Consider the following 26,099-nt stretch of genomic DNA (forward strand, 5'->3'; position numbering starts at 1 on the left):
CCTCATCGGGCTTCTCCCTCTCCCTTTGCTCCTTCCACTGCTCATGCTCTCTGCCTCTCTCTCTCAAATAAATAAAATCTTATTTTAAAAAAAGTTAGTATTCGCATTAAATTAAAGAAGGTAAGGAGGCCTTTATGCAAATTTCTAGAGAATCCAGAAATCTATGTTCTTTGTCCACATTTCTTCTCACATGATTCAAGGACAATTGGTAGACAGCTGGAAAATGCCAAGGAACTGAGTGTCTTGATCAACCTGAAAAGCAAGACTTGCATAAATGGCATGATGGGATATATTTGCTAGATTGCAATTTCCACAAGGGCAAGGTTCCTTCTACTTTGCACATTACTGCTTTATTCTTGCTCAGAATAGTTCCTGTCACCTAGTAAGCCCTAAAAAATGTTTGACAGAGTGCTCACTTCGGCTGCACATATACTAAAATTAGAATGATACAGAGAAGATTAGCATGGCCCCTGCACAAGGATGGCATATAAATTTGTGAAGGTTCCATATTAAGAAAAAAAAAAAAAAAAAAAAGAATGTTTGACAGAGAGATTTAAAAATGAGTACACGATTTCCCACCTCTAGATACTGAACTAGGTCTTGTCCATTCTTCCCAAATTGTAGTCACCCAAAACTTATTCCTAATAGTTGAACCATGCATACACACACACACACACACACACACACACACACACACACACGTAGGTTTATGTGAAAATACTTTTTTTCTTATAGTCTTTAAAATAAAATATATTCTTAAGTGTTCATAATCATTTAGATATTCTGCTCCGAAGCAGAGAAATGGACTAAATCTATCCTAAAAATGAAAATAGTTTCTATAGTACAATATTAAATTGATTTAAGAAACATTTTAATGTTAATAGGACATGGCTAAAATCATCCTCAAAATAATTAATGTAAGTAAAGATCTTCATGGTTAGAGAGGGCACAACTGGGGCAGCACGGAGCTTTTCCTTGCTCCTTGATATTTGAGACAATGGGGTTAGATCACTGGAAAAGTTTGTGCTTCAGAAATGACCTCTTTATCAATCTTCCTGTTTGGAGTCTGTTCCCTGCCTCATTCCACTCTCTAGCATGGAGCTGGGCTTCTATCTAAAATGCAAATTGGGTCCTGTCCCTAGCTTGCTCAAAACACATCAGTACTTCAGTAGCTCCTATCTTTTTAAGAGCAACTGTTTTTGGTCATTTGCTTATCATAAAAGGCCTGACTTTAATAGTGTCCCTCCTATGGATCCAAGCCCATTTCCCTGCCCCTCCTGGCCTGAAGCTCTGATAACACCAAAGTGGTAGTTGTTACCTCACTGAACATACTGCATTAGTTCACACCTCTGGACCTTTGCTCATACCATTTCTGTCGTGAGCTGTGCTTTCCTCCCCTTTCTTCACCTTGTTGACACTTTCTCCCTTTAAGATGCATCAAGTCTTCTGTAAAGGATTCTTGGTTACATGCCCTTCTGTTATAGTCTAATATAAGCCTGAGCCTATCACGGTATCTGTTAAGTTACACTGAAATTAACCAACCACATGTTTGTTTCCAGCTCTACATTCTAAGTATTTCCATTTTGCCAACCAAAGTCAACTTTTGGCTTCTAGCACCTGTTGTGAAGTCAGAGGCATAGTACCAGTGGAATTAATGTGTACTGCACCAAATTGAGTATGTGACATCATCTTGCTCTTCTGCACATCCACACTGCCTCGTCTTTCAATGTGCTGTTGTAGCCTGGGAGTTTCCAGAAATCATCATCCTTTTTTCTTATATGAATTGATTAATTAAGCTACTAATACATTTCATGTAGGGCAGCAGCATTTTATAAATGGGTGCTAACAAAAACTAAATTACTGACACTGATCTATTAGTAAATAACATTATATTGAGGACTCAGATGGGAAATATACCCAAGCATAAGTTAGCTATACATGCTAACACTTTTTTTTACATGCTAATACTTAAAAAAAAAAATCATTATTTAAATTGCAAAGAATGTTTGCATTGAACCATATCAGTTACATTGTGTAGTAACTAAACTTGATATTATTTGCATGCCTGGAGTCTTCTACAGATTTTTCTTTTTAATTTAAGAGAGTAAGCAAGTTTTATAAATTCAAAAAATAATTATAAAGTCATCTCTCCATGTCAATCTAGTATGACAACATATTGCCTAGAGAGATCTTACAGTTGTGATAAACCCAGAAAAAAATATAATAGAAATGCTAACATTCCTTTGACAATGGTGTTTCTAGCTGGCACCTCCTATTATCAATAAGTATTGTGGTCCCCAGCCTCCAATTTCCAGACAAGGCAGTGACTGAAACAGTATTCTCCAAAGCACAAAGCAGGCAATCTTTTTTGTCCTTCGTGCATATTTCACATCTTAGAACTGCCCCCTTCAATCTTCCCGTGTGCCACCTACCCACACATCCATCCACTGTATATCACTAGTCTTTACAATTTCTTCTGAGTTTAGTTTTGTTACTATGCTGAAATCTCACGCATAATTATGGGGAGTTGCTATGGAGATTTTGTGTGATTTGTCATGAAGAAAATCTATTGTGTTTGAGATAATTCTCCATACTAATGACTCAGGTATCCATTTCCCCTCATATTTTCTTTGGGATTATAACCAACTGCATATATTTGAATATATAGAAGCAAAAGTCATTTTATAAATAACACAACCAGAAAAGTTATTGAATTCACTAAGATGAAGCACTTTAGTACAGCCAGGCCAATTTCTCATGATTTAGGAACAACTTCCATTATGGTACTTTTCTGAATACCAGCTGATTCTTGCCTGCATCATTTTGGAAGAGATCCCACAGAAGCTCTTTTACAATTACATCTCTTGGAATTCTATCACTAATTGTATGATACATATTTTGGCTTTACCATCACTTAGAAAATATAATTTTGGAAAACTATGAAACTGTGTTAAATTAAGGACAAATAGAGTAAACTTATTAAAAATCATTTATTTGTCCTTTTATGTGAAGACATTTTGGAGGTGGGAGCTAAGGGTAAAACTATTTGACATTAATCAAAAGCAATTCAGACTAATGACTGGAATCTGAACAATAGAAAGCAAATTTCACACCACCCCAAAAGGTTATGATTTTATCTTTCTCATCCCATCTCCCACCACCAGCCCCAGACAAAAGAAGTCCTGAAATATCACATCGGTTATCATTAGACAACTCACATAAATCTCTCTTCTGGCTTCTAGATTGGCAAAGCTGATTTCAGGATCATGATCTTTGGAGAGGAACCTTCCTAAGTTAGCTATAGGTGGAAGAGAATTTTGATGAATCCAGCAGTTTGCCATCAGGAGAGTAGCATCTCAAGGATAAATAGAGAAGTTAGAGAAGTCAAATTTCGAATCAAAGGAAGACTAATTATAGAAACAATTCCTAGGCAACACTTTGTCTAAAAACATAACCAAGTTACTAATTTCCCAAACAACCAGTTCTGGAAAGGACAGGACACATGATCTTCACTCAGGGTAATTTGACACCATGGGCACCCAGACAGAAACCCAAATAGGAGCTTCTAGAAATAACAAGGAGGCAAGAGGGAGGGTGAATGGCTGGAGGGACCAAATGAGATGCTCTGGGACAGGTGAGATCAGATCCAATGCTTGTGTGGTCCATTTAAAGGTAGAACTGATAATCTTTTGTATAAATCAGGGCCGGTGAGTAACCTATAAATGAGGCAAAGAGGAGAAAGAACAGAAAAGAATGAGAGGAAGGTAGAGGAAAAGATAAACATCACGAGGGGCACCTGGGTGGCTCGGTCAGTTAAGCACCTGACTTTTGGCTTCAGTTCAAATCATGGTCTCAGTGTTGTGAGATCCAGCCCCCTGTCAGGCTTGGTGCTCAGGCGGGAGTCTGCTTGAGATATTCTCTCTCTCTCTCTCTCTCTAATAAAAAAATAAACATACAAATCTTAAAAAAAAAAAAAAGCATGAACCTGCCTATTCCCAGAGTATGATAAATGAAGGGTAAAAAGGAAGCCATGTAAGCAGCTGTGGCAAAGAGGAATTTAGGTGCCCTGAGAAAGGACTTCAGATCAGTCAAGCACCAGGTGAGCCTGGACAGCAAGGGGCTCTTTTCATTGCCCTGATGGTAATGCAGTGAAGACTCTTCTTCCCAGAGTCTGAGAACTGTCCATGCGGGATGCGCCACTTAGTATTTTTAAAGTACTAGAGCAGGTGACAGGTCAGACCGTGGGGGATTGTTCTCTGTGTCCCAATTAATCAGAAGAGAGAAGTGTTTCCAGAAACAGTAGACAATTGGGCATGGAGGAAAACAGGAGAGAGCTTTTGTAAGAATGTGAACAGAAAATAAATCCAATCTCAAAAGGCTGCTGTGTGGAAGATCATGGCAAATCAAATTTAAGCTGGGAAAGAATTCAGCCTCAGAAACTGGAGCTAATAAATGCTTTGAGGGTCTTCATGGAAGATAAAAATTACCAGTTTAGAGGGAGGATTCAGAACCATCTTGCAAATGGCAGGCATGACAAAGCAACAGTCAACCCCAAGCAGCAGACAGGGGCCTGTTGTGGCCCTTCAGACTTCAGAGGAAAACGGGGTCCTGTCACTTGGCTAACCAGGGCTGTGGGCCTTTTCTGGGAGTATGTATCTGAGGTGAGAGGGAGAGCCTCACCCACTGCACAACCTACACAGATAGGCCGCTCTTAATTCAGGTAGAGCAATGAGAAAAGCAGAGACACTGGCAGTGAGACCTCTGGTGGCTTTAAAACTCAGCAAAGAACATGAAAGAATCTGAGAATGCAAGCAGTCATGTCCAGTTCAAGAATGTGTAGAAGAGGAAAGAGGATCATTTGGGGAGCAAACAGCTTAAAGTTTAGAAAAAGTCAAGAGGATTTGGTTGTCTCAGCCAAGAGGCCTTAAGCAGAGCAGCAAACAGAGATTCAGGATTTCCTCAATATCCAAAGTCCTCTTTTTAGGGACCCACAAAATTTTAATAAATACTTTTAAACATTTTATCTCATTTTAGTGGCATAAAAATGAACATTAAGGGTATTCTGAAAGTATTAATAATTAACATCTTATCAAATATTGCCATGTGGTCCAGAATCTTCTTTGTACTTTTGTCAACAATGACCTTATTAAAAGCTAATATAAAAAGAACAGAGGTAGACCTAATGGGATAACCCTCCCGTAAATAAAGGCAAAAACAATGTATTTACATGTGAAACTAGCAAACAGTATGTAGCTTGAAGGGTGGAAATTGGAAAGACAAGTCAGACGTCTTCCATCACAAGACTGTACAAGGCAGCCAAATGCAAAAGAACCCCGTCCTAATAGAAAAGACCACAGAAGCAAGGTACAGGTCTAGCAAATGTTTCAGCAAAATAGCACCATCTGCCATTCAACTCATGAATTTTATTTGGTTCTGTAATTAAAGGAGACTAATAAGCATCAGGATGTGCGGAAGGAAAGACCACAATAAAAACAGTGTCAAAAAGTCCAGGGCAAGCCATGGCTTACAAAACCTGGTGAAATCCACAGGGTATTAGGTTGCAACTCTGTTTAGAGTCAGATGAGAAAAAGGATGGAATGGACTTACTGCTTGATGCTAATATAGAAGCCAGGGAGAAAGTAGGATCATTCAATTCTCGTATTGCTTCCCCCTTTGCTATCAAAGCAAATGATCTCCGAGTTGAAAAGAAGAGGAAAACTTGAAGCCCAAGATAAGTGAAGAGATCCCAAGGGAGATCAGCAAGCTCCTCTGTGTAAATCCAAGTCTCAACAGTAAATTAGGATAATAAATGGACTCCAGATGGGACGTGGAGGCACTGTTGGCGATCTTTGGGGAGTTATGACAAGTCAGAGAGGCTCATAGTAAGGGCAGGAAAATGTGTTTATTTTTTTAAGAACATTTCAGAATTTTTTTTTCAAAGTCAAAGGAAAAAGGTACATATAGGAACCACAAATCAGGCTTTCTAGGCTGATCCCCCTTCAAAAAATAATTTCTAGAATGCAATGTTCTAAGAGTGTGTGAATGGGGCACCTGGGTGGCTCAGTTGGCTGAGCGTCTGACTCTTGGTTTGGGCTCAGGTCATGATGCTGGGGTGGTGGGATCAGAGCACCGAGTCCGGCTCCCATTCAATGGGGAGTCAGCTTGAAGATACTCTTCCTCTGCCTCTTCCCCCCACCCCCACTGGCATGTGCACGCTCTCACCCCTTCTCTAAAATAAATAAATGGATCTTTAAAAAAATAAAAGATAGTATATAACAATTAGAAATAAAACCAATGGCCCCTCCGAGGTACAGGGGCTCCCTAAGAACAGCTCCCATTCATATCTTTTTGGAAAAAGGAAACAAGACTGAGAGGCAAAGCGAATCTGAATGTCTGCTGAGTGTTTAATAAAGTATTGCTTGATGACCAAGAAGCAGGACACAGAAAAGGGAACTAGATGATTTTTTCTGCAAAGTGAAGCCACAGATGCATATTGCAGCGTCCTCTGCCTCATACCTGTGCTGAGATCATGTGGCTGAACTTCAAGAAGTGCCTGGGCTTGGTGTCAGAAATTTAAAGCTGAGTAACTGCTTCACCTCTGATGAGTGCAAGGCCCCACTTATCCCGGGCACCGCCCGTTTCTGCAAGTCAAGCTTTACTGGAACACAATGGCATGTACCTGTTTGCCTGTCGTCTGTGGCTGCTTTGGCGTGTCAGTGGCAGAGGACAAGAGCAGCAGTGAAGACCCTACAGCCCACAAAGCTAACAGATGTACCACGGAGCCCCTTACAGAGAAAGTTTGTCAACCCCCTCGTGAGCCACAGAAGCCAGGATGGAGCATAACCTCTTGATACTCATTTTCATCCTCACATTCGTAGAGTCATAGTAGCAAATGCTTCTAGGGCTATGTAAGGGAATAATGTATGCAAAAGCTCTTCTCGGACTGAAATGTGCTATCCACACAGAAGGCACATGTTTTTATGAGCTCTCTGCTTCTTCAAAGATTAATAGCAGGGCTTTGCACATTAAAGACTTGCCAATCTCCAGTACATAGGAGATCCCCAAAATACTGGATGGGCTTTTAGGTGAATGAATGGATGGATGGATAGAAGAATGGCTGGCTGGCTGGATGAATGGTACTAGTAATTACATCTTATTTGGCAGTGACTAGGTGCCAAGGAGCTGTTTGGAACACAATAGCTTGTTTTATCCTTGTAACAGACTTGGTGCATTATTTACATTTTACTGCTGAGTAGAGGAAAAGAAATTTGGACAGTCACAATATCAGAAGCAACAGCCAGTATGTATAAAGCACTTACAATGTCCCGGTCACTGTGCTAAGTGCTTGGTAAATGTTACTTAACTGAATCCTCTCAGCTCCCCCATGAAGCAGGTATTAGCAGCAGCAGCAGCAGCAGCATCTGACACTTAGAGATGAGAAGACGGAGGCCCAACAAAGCTAAGTAATTTCTCAAAGTCACAACACCTGGCAGGCGGCAAAACTAAAGTTCAAACCCTTGTCTTCCTGACTCTTATGCTCCAACCATGATATGCTGGGGCAACCAATTTACACTAATAAGCCTAAGTTTATTGAGAATAAACATCAGGTCTTACTAGAATGACTTAAAAATGAACCCACTTGAAGGCTCATTTCAAAAGGAACCTAGAAGCAGATCCTATGCAAATTGTTTCTGGAAAACTTTTTATTTTGAACTAACTTTGGACTTAGAGAAGAATGGCAAAAATAGTACAGAATTCCCATTATATTCCTCATCCAGCTTCCCCTGATATTAAGATACAGTATGAATACAGCACGGTGGGAAGAACCAGGCAATTAATATGGGTATAATACTAGTACCTAAAGAGCTTGCTCCAGTTTCACCAGTTTTTCCACCAATGCCCTTCTTCTGTGCCTGGACCCCATCTGGGATCTCATTCTGCACCTAGTTGTTACCTGTCCTCAGACTCTTCTAGTCATTAACAGTTCTTCAGTCCTTCCTTGTCTTTCATGTTTTTGACACTTTGGAAGAATATCCACTAGCCATTTCTTCAGATGTCTCTGAATTTGGGTTCTTCTGATTCTCTTTTTCCTCATGACCAGACTAAGGCTACCTGTTTTGGCAACACACCCAGATAAAATGTTGTGTCCTCAGTGCATCATACCAGGGGACTCGTGTCAATATGTCTTATTATTTAACAGACTACCATCTCAGTAAGCTGAAATTCATGCAGCCTAGTTGTTAACACACACACACACACACACACGCATGTGTGTGTGTGTGTGTGTGCACATATAGATGCAAATCTCACGATAGTTCCAACTATGTTAGGAAACTTTTGAAAGCCATGAGCAAAAAGAATTACTATTAGTCCTATCTTTCTCTCCAGTGGCTACATTATTGGAATAGGGCTGGGTTTACAGAGGCTATGAGCAACTCAAGTTGATTTTTTCCACCTCACCGTCTCCCTGCTGGCTGGGAAAGCATGTTGACTGGACTCTAATGTGTGCACCTACGCCTCAAAGCCAAGACCAGCTTGGGTCATGCTTCAAATATTCATTCAGTGTCCCGATCCCCTGTCCCACCCTTGTTGGATAATGGACCCAGGAAGAAGAATCTTCCAGAATCCCACCCTTATACTTGGCCAAATAATACAAATATATACCTTGATTCTATATTTAGATTGAAAGACCTGAGTCTGGGATGTCTGGGTGGCTCAGCGGTTGAGCGTCTGCCTTTGGCTTAGGTGGTGATCCTGGTCCTGGGACTGAGTCCCACATCAGGCTCCCTACTTCTCCCTCTGCCTATGTCTCTGCCTTCCTCTCTGCATCTTCATGAATAAATAAACAAAATCTTAAAAAAAAAAGAAAAAAGAAAGATTTAAGTCCTCATAAGACAAGGGGAGTTGATTTTCTCACATCTTCTTCAGCAGCACATAGTCAATTTCAAAATTGTAAATGAACACAAAAAGAGCTCACTGTGAAAATGCTGAAAATCTATCATTCCACTCACACGGGAATAATTATGGAGGCTTTTTATTTATTGATCTGATTTCTATAAGTTTCCTGCATTTCAACATTTTTTCTCTCATCTTCTTGTTAGATTTATATTGTCTGAAAACTACACCTTCATTCAATTTGAAAAGTGTACTTTCTACAATTCAGTCACTGTGAGTGAAAAAAGCCTTTAATAATTAAAGTAGCAAAGGGCACCCTGCTGGCTCTAAAATACTCAGATAAGATGTAAGCCATCAATATTTCTATAGAAAAATGCCTTATTCAACAATATGTCCTTATTACTTTATAGTCACTTCCCTGATAGCATGTATTTAAAACACATAATTAAAAAAATACGGGGGAAAAAAGAGATTGGTTCTTCTTAACACCTGCTTTATTTTTTATTTTTATTTTTTTTTTTAACACCTGCTTTAAAAAACCTGCAGAAGTAGGAAAATTAGGGGCACCTGGGTGGCTCAGTGATTGAGCGTCTGGCCTTTGGCTCAGGGTGTGATCCTGGAGTCCTGGGATCGAGTCCCATATCGGGCTCCCTGCAGGGAGCCTGCTTCCCTCTGCCTGTGTCTCTGCCTCTCTCTCTCTCTGTGTCTCTCATGCATAAATAAATAAAATCTTTTTTTGTTAAATTTTTTTTTATTTATTTATGATAGTCACAGAGAGAGAGAGAGAGAGAGAGAGAGGCAGAGACACAGGCAGAGGGAGAAGCAGGCTCCATGCACTGGGAGCCCCACGTGGGATTCGATCCTGGGTCTCCAAGATCGCGCCCTGGGCCAAAGGCAGGCGCTAAACCGCTGCGCCACCCAAGGATCCCCAATAAATAAAATCTTAAAAAAAAAAATAAAGAAGTAGGAAAAGCAGTTTAGCACATAATTTATTTTGAAAATTTACCTTTTGCTCTTTAAAAAAAAAAAAAAAAAGAGGGGGGATGCCTGGGTGGCTCAGCAGTTAAGCATCTGCCTTTGGCTAAGGGCATGATCCCAGGTCAGGGATTGAGTCCTGCATCGGGTTCCCTGTGGGAAGCCTGCTTCTCCCTCTATGTCTTTGTATCTCTGTGTCTCTCATGAATAAATAAATAAAATCTTTTAAAAAAAGAAAGTTTACTTTTTGCAATTTTTGATGAACATTTTAAGTAACAATTACTGTTTTGAGACCCTTTCATTAGAAATTGCTTATCAAGAGTAAGAATAAGGAAGATAAAGTCAGAAATGTATTAGAGATTTTAAAAGTAATATTTATTATTTAAATCTTAACTATTTTAATTAAATACCAGCAACTAAATAAACACTTATTTTGATGAAACTTCCTTTTGCAGTGCTTATTAAATTAAAATGACACTTTTAAAATTATAATATTCCAGAAATTAAAAACAGTAAGGAAGCATGTGAAACAACTTACTGATTTAATAAGTCTCTGAAAATCACGATATGAAGGGACTTGAAGGGTTGCATGGTGTATAAATTGGTATGATCTTTTTGAGGACAATCCAACCCTATGTAGAAAAGCTTTCTTTTTCTTTCTTTCTTTCAGAAAAGCTTTCAAGTACATACTTCTACTCCCAGGATTCATCATAAAGAAATGGTACGGCAAATATAAAATAATGTATGTGGATACATATTCACTATGGTTTTATTTGTACAAAAACATTGAAAATGACATAAGTAACCCAAATAGGGATTGGTTAATAAATTTTAATACATGTGGTCTTGAACTTTTATACGCCCAATCTTGAAATAACATGAACTTCCACAGAATTCCTTCTAATTCTCTTTGTATGCTAAATATGATCTCTTGTTCATCTGACCAGAAAAGAAACTCAGACCAAAATAATGGCAGAAATACCACAACAAACCCCCTCCTGGCTATGGAATGGTGGCACTCTGCCTGGCTAGTGAGCCAGGACAAGTGGCTGCTGCCTGGCCTCCTTGATATCTCAGGGCCTGAGCAACTGTCAACCTTTATTGAGGCTGTTTTCACCAGACCAGAGCAGAGGTGACCTTGGAGTGAGTGGAGGAGGGACCCAGAAGACCGATCTCTGGGTTCCCCTCTAGGGAGAGGGGCTTGACTTTTATCTCAGCCAAGGAGTTGGTTTTCTAGGTAAGATTTTGTCTGAAGATGTTTTCTGAAGCCCAAAAAGAAAATACAAGTTTGAAAACCATTGCTATAATGCCCAATACTATGATGATGATGATGACTAGTGACTTTTTAAAAGCTTTTGATTCCTGTTAGTTAATATACAGTGTTACATTAGTAGTGATTCAACAATTCCATATATCACCAGTGGTCACCACAAGTGTCTTCTTAATCCCCATCACCTGTTTCACTCATCCCCACCACCCAATCCCCTCTGGTAACCATCAGTTTGTTCTCTATAGTTAAGAATGTTGAAAAAGAAAACCAAAGCAGGAGGCATCACAGTGCATGGCCTCAAGCTATATTACAAAGCTGTGAACATGAAGACAACATGGTACTGCCTCAAAACCAGACACATAGATTAATGTAACAGATGAGAAAACCCAGAAATGGACCCTCAACTCTAAGATCAACCAATCTTTGACAAAGCAGGAAAGAATTTCCAATGGAATAAAAACAGTCTCTTCAATAAATGGTGCTGGGAAAATTGGACAGCCACATGCAGAAGAATGAAACTGGACCATTCTATTACACTCAAAACAGATGGAAGACCTAAATGTGAGATAGGAATCCATTAAAATCCTAGAGAAAAACATAGGCAGCAACCTGTTTGACCTCAGCCACAGCAACTTCTCTCAAGACACGTCTCTAAAGGCAAGGGAAACAAAAACAAAAATGAACTATTGGGACTTCATCAAGATAAAAAGTTTCTACACAGCAAACAATCAACAAAACAAAAAGGCAACCTGCAGAATGGAAGAAGATATTTGCAAATGACTTATCAGATAAAGGGCTAGTATCCAAGATCTATAAAGAGCTTATCAAACTCAACACCCAAAAAACAAACAATCCAATCAAAAAATGGGCAGAAGACATGAACAGACATTTCTCCAAAGAAGACCTACAAATAGTCAACAAACACATGAAAAAATTCTCCACATCACTTGTCATCAGAGAAATACACCACGTGAGCTACTACTTTACACAAGTGAGAATGGCTAAAATTAGCAACTCAGGAATCAACAAATGTTGGAGAGGATGTGGAGAAAGGGGAACCCTCTTGCACTGTTGGTGGGAATGCAAACTGGTACAGCCACTCTGGAAAACTGTGTGGAGGTTCCTCAAGAAGTTAAAACTAGAGCTACCCTATGACCCAGCAATTGCATTACTGAGTATTTACCCCAAAGATAAAGCTGTAGTGAAATGAAGGGGCACCTGTACCCCAATGCTCATAGCAGCAACGTCCACAACAGCCAAACCATGGAACGAGCCAAGATTTCCTTTGACAGATAAATGAATAAAGATGTGGTCTATATATATACAATGGAATATTACTCAGCCATCAGAAAGGATGAATACCTACTATTTACATTGACATGGATGGAACTGGAGGGTATTATGCTGAGTGAAATAAGTAAATTGGAGAATGACAATTATCATATGGTTTCATTCATATGTGGAATATAAGAAATAGTGAAAGGGTTATAAGGGAAGGAGGGGAAACTGAATGGGGAAAAATCAGAGAGAAAAAAAAAACATGAGAGACTCTTAACTCTGGGAAACTGAGGGTTGCTGAGGGGGAGGGGAATATGGGGTGAAGTAATTGGGTGATGGGCATTAAGGAGGGCATGTGATGTGATGAACACTGGGTATTATATGCAACTGATGAATTATTGAAAACCACATCTAAAACTAATGATATATTCTATGTTGGCAAATTGAATTTAAATTAAAAAAGAAATATAAAAGAAGAGTCTATTGTTACTTTATTTTTTAATGAAGACTAACAAGAAAAACAAAGTGCTAATTTTAGTCATGGGATTGAAGATCTCATAAATTTAGAATAGGACTACAATTTCTTATTCAAAGCCCTCTGTTCCAGATAAAGTTTGAACATCAGAATATTTGATATTTATCAGGTAGTTAATAGAGAAATATATTCTTTATTATGTATCACTGCTAGGAAGGACTTGGGGCAGTAACTCACAGTCAAATACCTTCACATTTTTGAAGTGAAACATAAAATGTCTGTACCAAATTAATTACATAAAACCCATAAGTTGCCTAACACTAGTTTGTATCATGTTTTTCTGCCAACTGAACCAGGCCAAACCTTTAAAAAATAAAAAGTAAAGAAAACTTTTGACTTCTAGAGCCTGTTGGGTGTTGGAATTCTGGCAAAGGGACTGTGTGGAGACAAAGCTGGAATTTGTGAAGAGATGAAAGTGGAGGCTTCAGCTCAGTCAGATGCTGATTGAACTGAAGCCAGTAAACAAATGTTCAATTAGAAAGACAAAGAGTCACGTGGAAATTTCTGTACCAAAGGCAGAAATATCTCATCAAGATGACATACTTACATACTTCTTTCAGCACTCAGCAGGTACATCTACTCTGATGTTATTCTCTAAAATATGTTTTTAAAAAGGACTACATGTGGTTTAATATACAAACAATTTGGCAATAAATTGGTAAAGTGAAAATATATACTTCACTTGTGAAGTGAAAAAGTGCACTTTTTTAAAAGTAAAGATTTATTTATTTATTTATTTATTTATTTATTTATTTATTTATTTATTTATTTATTTATTTTAGAGAGTGAGACAGAGAGAGCATGGGGGAGGGGAGTCCGAGAAAGAGAGAGAGAGAGAGAGAAAGAACTTCAAGCAGACTCTGCACTGAGCCCCATGCAGGGCCCCATCTCACGACCCTGAGATTGTGACCTTAGCCAAAACCAAGAGTCAGACACTTAACCAACTGTGCCACCCGGCACTCCTAAATATGTGCATTTTGGACTGTTAAGCAGGCAAAGCTGATAAGAAATAAGTATTTCCCCATTATTAGATAAACAGATGATTGATAGGTAGGAAGATAGATCTCTTACCCATGAGTGCACATGTATTAAAATAAATCTATGTGAAATGATAAATAACAAAATGTGAATAGGCTTTACCTTAGGGTAGTGCACACTCAGCTGATTTTTAATTTTTACTTTAAGGGTTTCTGTATTGTGTAACTTTTTTTTATTAAGAATGAACAGTTATTTTTATGGAAATAAATAGCTCTTTACCTTTGTTGAAAAATATAATTATTTGCAGTTTATATATAATTTAGATCCTCAGGGCTCAAGCAATTCACCTAAAGTCACAGTGTTAATTTGCAGCAAAATTGTTTTTAGACTCAAGTCCTTTAACTTCTAGCCCTGTGCCCTCTCCATTTTTCCAGGTTATGTTTCAAAATGAGGTATGAGTTATGGTCCCTGTCTTTAAAAAGCTAATAACTGAGTAGAAGAGATGATAAATATAGATAGAAAGCAATGATCAAGTAATACAAGATGCTATCTACTTAAGTAACTCCTGCAAGTCCTTTTGGAATCAGTGGGGGTGGGGGGCACATACAAATCTCAAATAAAAGAGGATGAAGTATAACAGTAGACCACACCTATCACAAGTCTCACTGAATTCAGAGGAGAAGATTTAGAAGTACCAGAGAAAGCTTCATGGATAAAAGATGGATATGCTTTAAAAAGGTCAAGATCAGGGAGGTTATTCCCACAAGGACATATCCAAACTGCATGGACGATGATTGAAAGCAGAGCTAAGATGCATCTGTGCTGGGGAGGAGGAGGAACTGACTATACAGGTGGAGTGGGGCCAGATCATGTGAGGTTTCAGAAGCCATGCAAAGAGTGGGTTAGATCTGAAGCCATGGACGACGTTAGCAAGAAAACCGTGTGACAAAAGCCAAGTAACTGGTGTGAGTCATCCAGCAGTGTGTAGGATGGATTGACAGGGGGAGATGACAGTGCAAGGGGTCAGGTACGGGGCTGCAGAAATGATAATGGGCCACGCAAATTGACAAAGGATCAGAATCAGGGCTGGAAGTCAAAGGCTGAGCCACAAAGATGCTAAGGTTTTGAATGAATGCCTTTGAAAACAGTGATCCCTTGACAGAGACAGATGATTTTTGTTAGATTCACTATCTCCAAAGGGAGAACAAAGAATTAAAAAAGCATTAGTGGTCCTGTTCCTTAATAGAATCCTGTGACCATTTAGCTTTGTAGATTTCAGTACTGAAGCCAATTGGCCAATCAATCTTTCAATATTCAACATAGTTTGATTCTGTCCTGAAAATTAAGCCATGCTTCTCTCATTATACCCAGCTATCACAAGGCAGGGCTAGGCCCAAATTAAGGAACACAAGACAATACTGATTAAAGGAAAACAACAATTAAGAAAAAAACGAGCAAAAATCTTCGAAATATAAACACTAAATCAATAGCACTTTCGTTGCACAGTGGAACAGAATCTTATGCGGCTTGAATAGCATTTGAGTGTTTTCTTTTGGTTTGTAAAAGAGAAAGGATAGATTAGAAGTATAGAGAATGGACGAAAATGTAAGCAGTTGTGTCTTCCCTATGTATGCTTGGTATTTTATGTTTTGTTTGAAGTGTTAAGAAATGATTTATTATCTCCATCCAGTCTGCCCCAACAGGGACACCTCCACTGGGTCAGCGTGGCCAGTTTAGCTGGGATCCCACTGCCTCTGAACCTTTAAATAGACAGTGCTTTGAATTTCATCTCAGGGATCAGGTCACATCCAAATCCACTTAACATTTCACTGGTATGGTTTTTGATGTCATTGGAGACCTTGATGAAATTACAATCCTATTAGTCACGATGGGGGAAGACAGGAGACCTTAGGTGGCTAATGTTCCATTCATAACAAGAAAGAGACGTTTAGCATTTGTAAAGGGCATTGATTTCTGATAGTTCCCTGAAGAACAAGCCTCAAGTGAAGAAATATAACCAGAAAAGGCTGGGGAAAGAAAAGACAGAAAAGGCAAAGCTGCATTTATCCAAACAGTTTAACCCTGTATACTTTTTACAACTTCACTTGGATAAAAAGAATTGCGTATTCATGTAAATGTGAGTAAGAGGAAGGGCAGTGCAGGACAGGAAGGACACAGCGAGCTCCACAGAGATTCCGTTACCGAGAAATCTGGGAAATTACACTGAGCCCTTGATTGATGCCAAGGAGGTGCCTCTAAATATAAAGGGTAAATGGAGGTTACATGGAAAGGACTTTTAATCTGGGTGATAAATTGCCAGATTCCATTATGCTTAATGAGTCTCATCAATGCATAGCTAGACTCAAGAAAATAATAAGACCCCTTTCAGACCCTAGTATAAACAAATTAGAAGAATTAATAATCAAAATCCTATTAATGTGTATGCAATTTCAGGAAGTTAATGAACTTAATTTAAAGAGTTTGGCTAATGTATTTTTAGCATTTTTTAAAAAAATGCCAGGTCATCAAAATGGATTCATTCTTCACTTTCTTTTACGCAAGTATGTCCTGTGTAAGGCTTAAAGGATAACATTCCTTTTGGTTAACTCTTCTCCAGGGAGAGCCCTGCTTAGCAGTTCCGGGATATGACAAAGAGTGTCACAGGCCCCACGATGCTTAAGATGCTTATTGACCTGAAAGTAACAAATGAGATTCATTCAAGTGAATTTGCCCAGCCTCATAATATGCCTCCTAACCAAACAGGGAAGACAGGAACACATTAGATTCTCAGTTACCAGTCTGGAAAACACAAATCTTTTGATTCTCAATACACTCTCGGGTAGGAAACAAGCAGGATCTGAAAACAACTATGCGTACGTAGTTCAAAACAGCAGCAGTTGTCTCTCATCAGCTAAGACCCCTGGGCCTACACAAGAGAAAATCTGCTGGTTTTTTGCATCAACAAATATTTGTACAATATACCATCAGTCATGCATTAGAAATCAGGCCCTCACTTCTAGCCATTAGGATTCTTTTAAGCCATCATTTAAGAAAGAATCTCAATACTCAAGCATATAATCAAAGCATGTGGGAGGTGAGAAAGAAGGTAGCCCCTGTTTTGTAGTTAAATCCCTAGGCGAAGAGACACAATCAGACATCTGTGCTTAGTTAGATTTCCATGAAAATGAATGCCATGTGCTCCTTAATGCAATGTGAAATAACATAACTCATGGTTTTCGAATGGTACCAAGGGGCATGGAGATTGTTGGCAATGATGTCCGCTTCAGAAGTTAGGAACAAACCTGTTAATACTATTACCAGATAATACGCATAGTGTCTGGCACACAGTCAGCACTCAATAAATATTTCTTCAAATTTGAATGGAAGAGTGACCTCTTTTATATGCAATCTGCTATATAAAGTTGTACATCCTCTATTTTACTATAAAAATAATAGATGTTCTCATGCACATCTGCTTCAACCTCTGAATCAATAAAGACTGAGTGCCAATCTCTCCTTCTCAAACATTTTTCCTCTCTGGGCTGCTAATGTGCAGAACCAGGTTCCCCCTGGTTCTGCATCCCAATCTCTGAGTATTATGCTAGTGGGCTTCCTTCTCTTGTCACTTGTTGCTGCCCCTATCCTGTTCATTTTCTTTTACAGTTATTCACAGAGTATCAGGTTTCAAGGCCTCAAAAAATCTCTTTATGCAACCCAGTCCTTTAATAATACAAACACACCATTCCACTAGATTTTATAAGGGGTGAAGAGTGGAATTAATCTAAAGCCTCTTTCCTCAGTTTTTATGCAATATAGTTGGGTAAGAAATGAATGCATACATTCAAGGTTAATAATTTTAAGGTGAAATGAGTGAGCAGGACCAGAAAAACCATAATCAGAGAGGAAAGAGTGTTGTGTTGCTGCTGGCAAAGAAGCTAAGGTTTGAGTTTGCCCTGAAGGGTAAGATTCATGTATGGACAATTCAGAAAGAAGAGAGTATCGAGAAGGTCAACTACTACAAGCAAGGATGATGAGGATGGGAAAGTATGTGGCTAATTTGGGGGCAGCGAGGAGACTGCTGTGTCTGCCACAGGGTTTTATTATAGGAACAATTAGGGAGATGATGGGCAGGTGGATGAACCAACCATAATGTCCTTCAAATGCTACATTCGGGAATGAGATGTTATCTCATAGGGAAAAAAGGAACAATGTGTGATTTTTAGCACAGAAGAGATTCAATATAAATGGTTTTCTGCCCCTATTTCCTTTGACTGGAGAACACTTCCTCAATATCTCATCACAGCATGCTTTTCCAAAACCCCTATTTCTTTTCCCCATGTCCAGGGGCTCAGCCATCTCTGTTAGCAGCAAAAACATCCTTCTTGGATTCAAAGGCTGATGTCTTGGAAGTATCTTTGATGTTTGTATCCAACATCAATGCCAGGTGAAGAGTCGATGACCAAGATCACATTGGGGATGCTTTAAATAAGCATATATTCCTAGACCATATTCTAGACCAACTGAATCAGGACAGATTTGGGGACCCAGGTTACTCGCTACCTGTATATGATGAATAAAATATTTAATCTGGCTACTCCTTTTCTTTTCAATGACCCCATTTCCCTTTAAGCCCACTGCCATCGCCTTAACACAGAACTTTCTCATCCATGGCCAGTTACTACCACAGGCACCTCTGGGTTGCATCTTCCCCTCTAATATCAGCATCCTCTTTGTAGAACTCACTGGGGCTCTGGGAAGCCAACATAACTGCAGTTCATACCAGGGGTGACAGATGTCTTAGTGGTGTGACTGACTTCCCCATTAGGGTGGGAAGGCAGTTGAAATAACCTTCTGAGGAGCTCAGAACAGGACCTGATGACTCACTCAATTTGGATATAGGCCACTGTAGTAGCCCTTGGTAATAATCCCTTGTCCTTTAGGCAAGCCACTCTCCAAACAACTCCTAAATGAAGATACCTCCTGAGATAGCCCTCTTTATGGTTGCTTTCCCAATCTAATTTTGAGAATGATGCAAATTACATAGTGAGCAACAACCATGTTATGATTTCAAAAGTCTTCTCCTTGCTCATCCCAACCTACTACACCCCCATGAGCATCTAAAGTATCTTTAAACCATGACTGGTTTCAGCTCAATGACATTCAATTGACTTAAGATTCACTCTCTTTAAATATGTTACATTTCCCAGAACTCTTTTAAGAGGTATTATTTAAAATATATGGTTGACTCTTGAAAAATGTGGGGCTTAGGGACACCAATTCTCTGCACAGTCAAAAATCTGTGTATAATTTTGACTTTCTAAAAATGTAACTCTTATAGCCTATTGTTGACCAGAAGGCTCACTGTTAATATAAACAATGGTTTAACATATATTTTATATGTCACATTTATTATATGCTGTATTTTACAGTAAGTAGAGAAAAGAATATTAAGAAAATCATAAGGAAAAGAGGATACATTTATAGTACTATGCTGTATAAAAAATAAGCCCACATATAAGTGGACCCATGCAGGTCAAACCAATGTTGTTCAGGGGTCAACTGGAAGTTAAAAGAAAAGTGTCTGGAATCAGATTCTCCTGGTTTCTAGTCCCAATTCTCTGCTTGCTTTGTGTGACTTTGGTTATGTTATATAAACATTCCAAATCTCAGTCTCCTCATGTATAAAATGGGAGTGATAAAAATGTTACCTAGATTATAGGGCTGTTGAGATCATTTAATGTACATACTTGTCAAAAGGCCCAGTACATGGTAAATACTTTCTAAATTTAGATATTATTAGTATCCCATTGTGTTTTTATGCATCTATATTACTATAAAAGGCATTTATCCAATCCTTACTCAGAGTGTTGAAGGAAAATGGCAGAAAGAAACTATAGGTGGAGGGTAGCTAAGGTAGGATAAAGGATTATTGTCAAATGTCAAATGATGTATAGAAAAGATGGCAGGAGGAGAGGGAGAATGGACGCCAGACCTGGTTTGTGTCAGAATTTGGGGCAGGAGTGGCCCTGCCTTGGGAAATGACAATGTGAGCCAGATTCACTTTCTAAGAAAAAACAAGATTTTATCTGAAAAAGATGAGTGTAGATACGCTGAGAGGACACACAAGACAAAGTGAGGACCACTTTAGATTCTCAAAAGTCTCTTCCTGGAATTCACAGAAAAACTTTTTGTTTCCTTAGGAGATAAATATATTGTTTTTAATTTTAGAAAAAATTACTTTATAACTACACAAAACATAGTAGTATATTTATCAATACCAATGCAAACAATTCTTTTATGGTTAAGGGATTAATTTATATTGGGGGAATAAGAATAGACTACAGGCATACACATATCACATATATATAGCCTTGAAAACACCAGCAGGAGGGGAGAGGCAAATAATATTTAGGTTCAAAAGCTCCATAGAAACCCACTGTATTTTCTTGGTAGAAAAATAAACGAATAAGTTGCACATTATCAAATAGCCTCTCCCTTTCCAAACATAACATTCAGCCTCTAGAAAATAAAAGAAGTAAATAGCAAAATGTAGTAGTAAAAAGTATAGCACACTTTGTCTTTCCAGACAACAAAAACTCAAATTCACGAACAGAAATTTTCTTGTATTTCCACCATATGTCTCTCTCTTTTCTTTCTGCCTATAATACCGCTGACTCACACATAGTTTATTTCCCCTCACACTTCACTTACAGGTCTCAGTACAGATTAGTAAATGTGATGCCATCATTGGAAGAAAAATGAAAGAGATTTTTCATAGAGGAAAGTGCTCTGACCCTGGACCTGTCAAATTATTAGTTTAAACAAAATCAGTACAACTCCATGGGCCTTAGTTTCCTATATGAAAGTGAGAATTCAAGTGAGATCCCTGAGGCAGGGCTAGGGCCCAGTAATTCCTGGATGAATAATCCATGTGGGCCTGAATGGCTGGCCTCTCCCACCTCATGAGATCTGGTCTGTACCTGAGGCCTACAAAGCTCCCCCACAACCATCCCCCACCTCTCCTCATCAGTCACTAAACCCAAGGAGGTGATTTGGGGCTCATCAGCAGCAAGTGCAATTACAGCAGCTCAACAGTATTGGCTGAATGCCCTCCTTTCTTTTGGGAACTTCAGTTTTCCCATTCCCACACCTCTCCATTACCATAAAGACTGAGCAACTTACATGAATCCTGATCATCGATATGGAATTAAGGAAATTTATCTGCGAAGCAGGATTTTCTCCTTCTCCATCTGCATCCTATGAGGGATCAGAGAGAAAATTCCCTGATGTTCATCACTGTTCATTGTCTTTCCCAAGAAAAGGAGATTTGTCTTCCTAGACTTTGACCTTAATATTGACTCTCTCTTCTCCTGTGTTATCCTCCTCCTCTTAGCAAATCCTTTCCCCAGATAGGACTGAGAGTTGCCTTAGTATATAACCTGTACCCAGGCTGATGAATTACCTGGCATATTCTATCCAGTTGGGCACCCTATTGTTAGGAAATACGAATGGGGTTTTGCCTTTGATTCTCAGAGGATGAGAATCCTCCAGGATGGTGGTTCACTCTTCTCCTCAGATCTAGGTAGGATAAGTCTGCTTTTCTTGGATCCAGCTACAGTGCCCCACCTGTTTAGGAAGAAATTTCTTTCTCAACAATACACTTCTGGTCCAGTTTTACACCTTCATCTATAGTTGATCCTACTATTCTCTCACCAGCCCATCTTTTTTAGGCTCCTGCTAACCAGATAAATCCTCTTGATTAACTTCTCAACACTTTCAAGACTTTCTCAATCGATGAGCACATTCTAGTTGCCTTCCAATGGTTGAAAATGTCTTTTCTTCTTTCTTCTTTTACATCCCCTCTCCCACCACCACCACCCAAGTCCATCCTATCTCCAGCCAACCTCAGGTCACATAGATGGCAAACCAGTCACAAAATAAGCATGGAACCTACTCTTCTCTATGCTGTTGGTCTTTAGGGAGAGCAGAAGCATCTCCAAAGTACATTACAATAAGATCCACACAACTGGAGAAGTAATCAGCCTCAAGAAAACACTCATTAGACTTTTGTGCCTAAGGCCAGATTTACTGTCTTTCCTCTTCTCAGAAATACTCAGAAGACTTCTGGAATTTCATTAAGGATAGACCCCAAAGCCAAAGTGCACTCCAACAACTGGATTTCAAATTCTTCTGAATGGGACAACTCTAAGTTCATAAAGTCAGTCACTCTCCATCTCTCCGCCCTTCTTACATTATTGCCACAGCCCTATGGGAGGCAAAGAGAAGTAGTATTTCTGGCAGTGGGACAAATCCCTAGGAGAGACTTTACATGTTTTCAGGTGGAAAATTCTCCTTTTCCAAGTTCCACTATCATTTGAAGTGGTATATACTCACTCAAAAACGTACTGCTCTCATGATCTTATGTTCTCTTTGTAATTTTAGAGCTTACCTACCCTATTTTCTCACATTCCAATATGGTATTAAACTGTTATTTTTCTAGGGCATTAGTAATATCGTAAAAAGACAAACATAGGCCAGAGGTGGTCAGAATTATGAAATAAGCCAGATGAAATGAATCTAGCATATATTTAAATATCTGGGAAAATGGATAATAACCTGAAAGCCAATATTTTTCAGAGTGGGCATGTAAATGAACACAGGAATTTAAAAAGGGAAATGAGTCTAATGCCTAAAATACCAGCACAAATAGGAAAAAGTATGCTTTAGAAATGTGGCCGTTAAGACAAAGTCAGGGACGCTGGCTCCCCAGGACCAAAGGCCTGGCTCAACATTCAGGGAAGTGTGATGATCCCCACCAAAGGCCTGGCCAAAAATAAAAGAAAAAAATGAAATCATGCACAGGTGCAATAAGAATGAGTAGAAGGCATCAGAGTTTCACTTTCAGTAAAGTCTGGCACACATTATCAATAAATACGCAACAAATATCTGATGAATGAATAAACGAATCTATAAAGAGGTAGGTATCAGAAATGGTGAATTATCCCAATATATTACAAATGTTATCTCAAATTCAGTATACTCAAACCTACCAAAAATAAATGATTAATAAGGGGATGGTATTAGTAATCAGGAACAAATTCAATAAACGGTAATTGACAAGCGAAGCTCACTCAGCATGCTCACCCCCAACTAAATCCATGTGTGATGGGGTGTCACTACTTACTGTGCACACAAGCCAGGACTCTAGGTATCATCCTCAACTCTTCCTCTGCCTCCATTTGCTAGGGTACCATGCCACCAAATTCTCTTGGATCTACCTTTTAAATATTCTTGAACAACATCCCCTTCTTTCCATCTTCATGGCCACTCATACAACTCTCTCCATTCAAGCCTCACTGAGACCCTTGCAAGCCCTTCCTCTACCTGCTTCATATCCCCTCTTCCCCACTCTCCAAACTACAGCTATGGTGGTCTTTTGAAAACAGATTTGATCACCACAGTCTCCTGCTTCAAACCTTCCGGTGGTTGCCTGTGGTCCGCAGCAGCATTAGGTATCACTGGGGACACATGTCTGAAATAAAGACTACGTTGTCACTGATATGTCCCATTCCCATAGAGAACCTGGATTCCTTTTTGGACAAGCACACACAACCTCACAGCTCTATAGAAAAGCCTGAAATCAATTCTGGGGACTGTTCATCTGGCAGCATGAGCAGAAATGCCTTAGATCTCATTCGTAGTGTTTAGTAATTCCTGAATTAAAGGTACCAGAGAAATAAAACAAATTAAAAAAAAAAATCCTACAGGTGAGTGCCTTGTCCTGCATCTCTGGGTCATCAAATCTGTTCCCATACATTGTACACTTTCACTCATCTATACCATCCACTGGAAACCAAGATATCTCTATTTTATCCCTTATTTTAGCTTAACACTACCAAAATAATGTTCAAAATAAAAAATCTACCACAAAATCCAACATTACTATTCATTCCAAATTACTATTACTACTACTAATAATAATAATAGTAATTACTATTAATTACAAATATATAAATTATTTGGGATTAGTCAAACTTTCAAATTTTTAAGTGTGTCAGTGAATTTTGAAAAGTACATAAGTTTAAATAAATACAGTAAAAATGGTACAAAACCTTATTAAATTCTTAGTGAAAGCTGCAGCAAAGCATTGCCAACAACTACACTATTTAAAGTTCACTAGGCAAGTAAGAAATAAATTATTCCCATTGCCATCCTTTATCTGGATCAAAAGCTGGGAGGAAAAGTAAGAGGAAAATACTCAACTAAAGTATTTCACATAAAGAGCCTTGAGATAGAGGTAGAGCAAAGGAAGTTAGGAAATGGGTTTAAGGGGTGCCTTAATGGGCACGTGGGTGGCTCAGTGGTTGAACATCTGCCTTTGGCTCAGGTTGTGATCCTGGGTTCTTGGGATTGAGTCCCACATCAGGCTCCCCGCAGAAGCCTGCTTCTCCCTCTGCCTATGTCTCTGCCTCTCTCTTTGTGTCTCTAAATAAATAAAATCTTTTAAAAAAGTAAAAGGAGTGCCTTAAAATCTACCTGGCTAGGTATCCAGTGCACGCCCCTTAGTTACCCAGAAACAATTCACAGATCACCTACTACGTACAAAGCAGCATAAGGTTTAGAGTGAAGGCAGCATTCTGAGTGTTCTAAGAACACACATGATGTCAGAAGCCAGCCAATCTATAGGAAGATGGAAAGGGTAGTGAGAACTGGTTAGGGCTAGCGAGGGAGCCTGCAAAGGTACAGCCCCAAAGCAGCCTCAGTACCATGAGTCAAGTGAAAGCTCTAACCCAGGCAGGGAGCAGGACATCAGCTAGCACCAGGGGTCGTTTTCAAGGCAAAACCAGGGTTTCTCAAGATGTGATATATACACCATCAGGGTTTTATGGGGCAACTGCAAATAGTTCACAGAATAACAGCTATGTATTTATTCCAGTGCATATTAGAAAAATACATACATAAATAATGCTAACCTTTTATAATACTTTTACAATGAAGCTAACCTCATGATTTTATTAATATACTTGCTTATGGTTATGCTAAATTTTAAAAAGTTGATATAATGAAAAATTATAAGTGAAGTAAATGATAGTACAGGTCTTACTATCAACTAGTATAGTATAGAGAAATCATAAAGATTATACACAAATGACTGAAGTTTGGAAAAATGTGAACTTAACCAAAGAGAGAAGGCATGTCAGTAAAATAGAAAAAAAAAATCTGATACTAGCATTAAAATGATAGTCTTGGAGAGATTTTTTTTTTCCTGCTTTTTAGATAAACTACAGACACAAAACAATCTGAATTCTTACGTAAACTCTCAAATTTTCACAGAATTAGTTTGGGGAATCCAAATCTAAGTTCTTAGCTCCCATTTGACAATTTTTGCATCCAGTTGCACCAGAAGGGGTGACTTCCCACCAAAGCATGTAGATCACAGCTTGGGGCTGGGGACGGGAGTGGCAGGTGTCATTTACCTGGCCGACCCTCCTCCCCAGGCCTCTGCATCCCAGCACAGGGAGTGGCCCAGAGCCCGGAAAGGGTATCAGAGGAAAGCAATGTGTGCCACCTAGGAAATTAATTGAAAAGAACAAAACCTCCCCCAGCACTATCACCCCGATTCAGAACATCTTAATTGCAGAGAGCCTAAGCTCATTAAGGGCTGCTCAACCGTTGTCAGAAGATTATCAAGTATTACATTTAAAACCTATATAGTCTTTACGCTTCCTGATAAAAGTTTGTGAGCGTTATTTTTTCAGAAGCCCAGGCTGAAATGATTGTGGAGTGGTGATTTGTTAAGGAGCTTATCCTACCAATGCGGGTGTGAGTAATTTATTTCTAATTATTTCAATAAGCGAGCTATATAAGAAATCCGAATAACAAAGTAACTTATGCCACAGAGGAATAAATCCTGGTGCTCTCAATGTCCAGATAAGTAACCATGCTATTAAGAGCTGCCTCGTCAAAAACTGTAGTTTTGTATAATGATAGAGCTCTATTTACATAACATGCCATAGGTGTCTAATGCAAAATGGGGTTTGCATATAACCTGAGTTGAATCTGCAGCATGAATTCATAGGCCACCTCTGCATTGGTCGAAAAACATTATTTCACACTCCATCGCCCTAACAAATAAATTCATAAAGCTTACCGCTATTCCTGTAAATC

General features: G+C 39.0%; 1 protein-coding gene and 1 non-coding gene across 11 annotated transcripts in view; one reads left to right on the top strand and one right to left on the bottom strand.

Moving 5' to 3' along the window:
- The window catches only part of NCKAP5 (NCK associated protein 5), a 966,791-nt gene that overhangs the window by 661,789 nt on the left and 278,903 nt on the right, over positions 1-26,099 (bottom strand). The window contains exons 1-3 of one of the 10 annotated variants that reach the window (XM_072788980.1): positions 24,468-24,565; positions 21,394-21,557; positions 21,114-21,188 (exon numbers count right to left, since the gene is read on the bottom strand). The exons of 6 other annotated variants lie outside the window; for them this stretch is intronic. In XM_072788980.1, the coding sequence (XP_072645081.1) occupies positions 21,114-21,128 (15 nt within the window). In that variant the 5' untranslated portion in view covers positions 21,129-21,188; positions 21,394-21,557; positions 24,468-24,565. Of the gene's footprint in view, positions 1-21,113; positions 21,189-21,393; positions 21,558-24,467; positions 24,566-26,099 lie in introns of those variants that run through there. 3 more of the 10 variants (XM_072788981.1, XM_072788979.1, XM_072788984.1) reach the window with 3 other exon arrangements.
- Positions 409-514, top strand: LOC140612185 (U6 spliceosomal RNA). Its single transcript, XR_012013491.1, has one exon. It is a non-coding gene; the product is annotated as a U6 spliceosomal RNA (small nuclear RNA).

This window comes from Canis lupus, chromosome 20 (assembly GCF_048164855.1).
Source record: "Canis lupus baileyi chromosome 20, mCanLup2.hap1, whole genome shotgun sequence".
Lineage (NCBI taxonomy): Eukaryota > Metazoa > Chordata > Mammalia > Carnivora > Canidae > Canis > Canis lupus.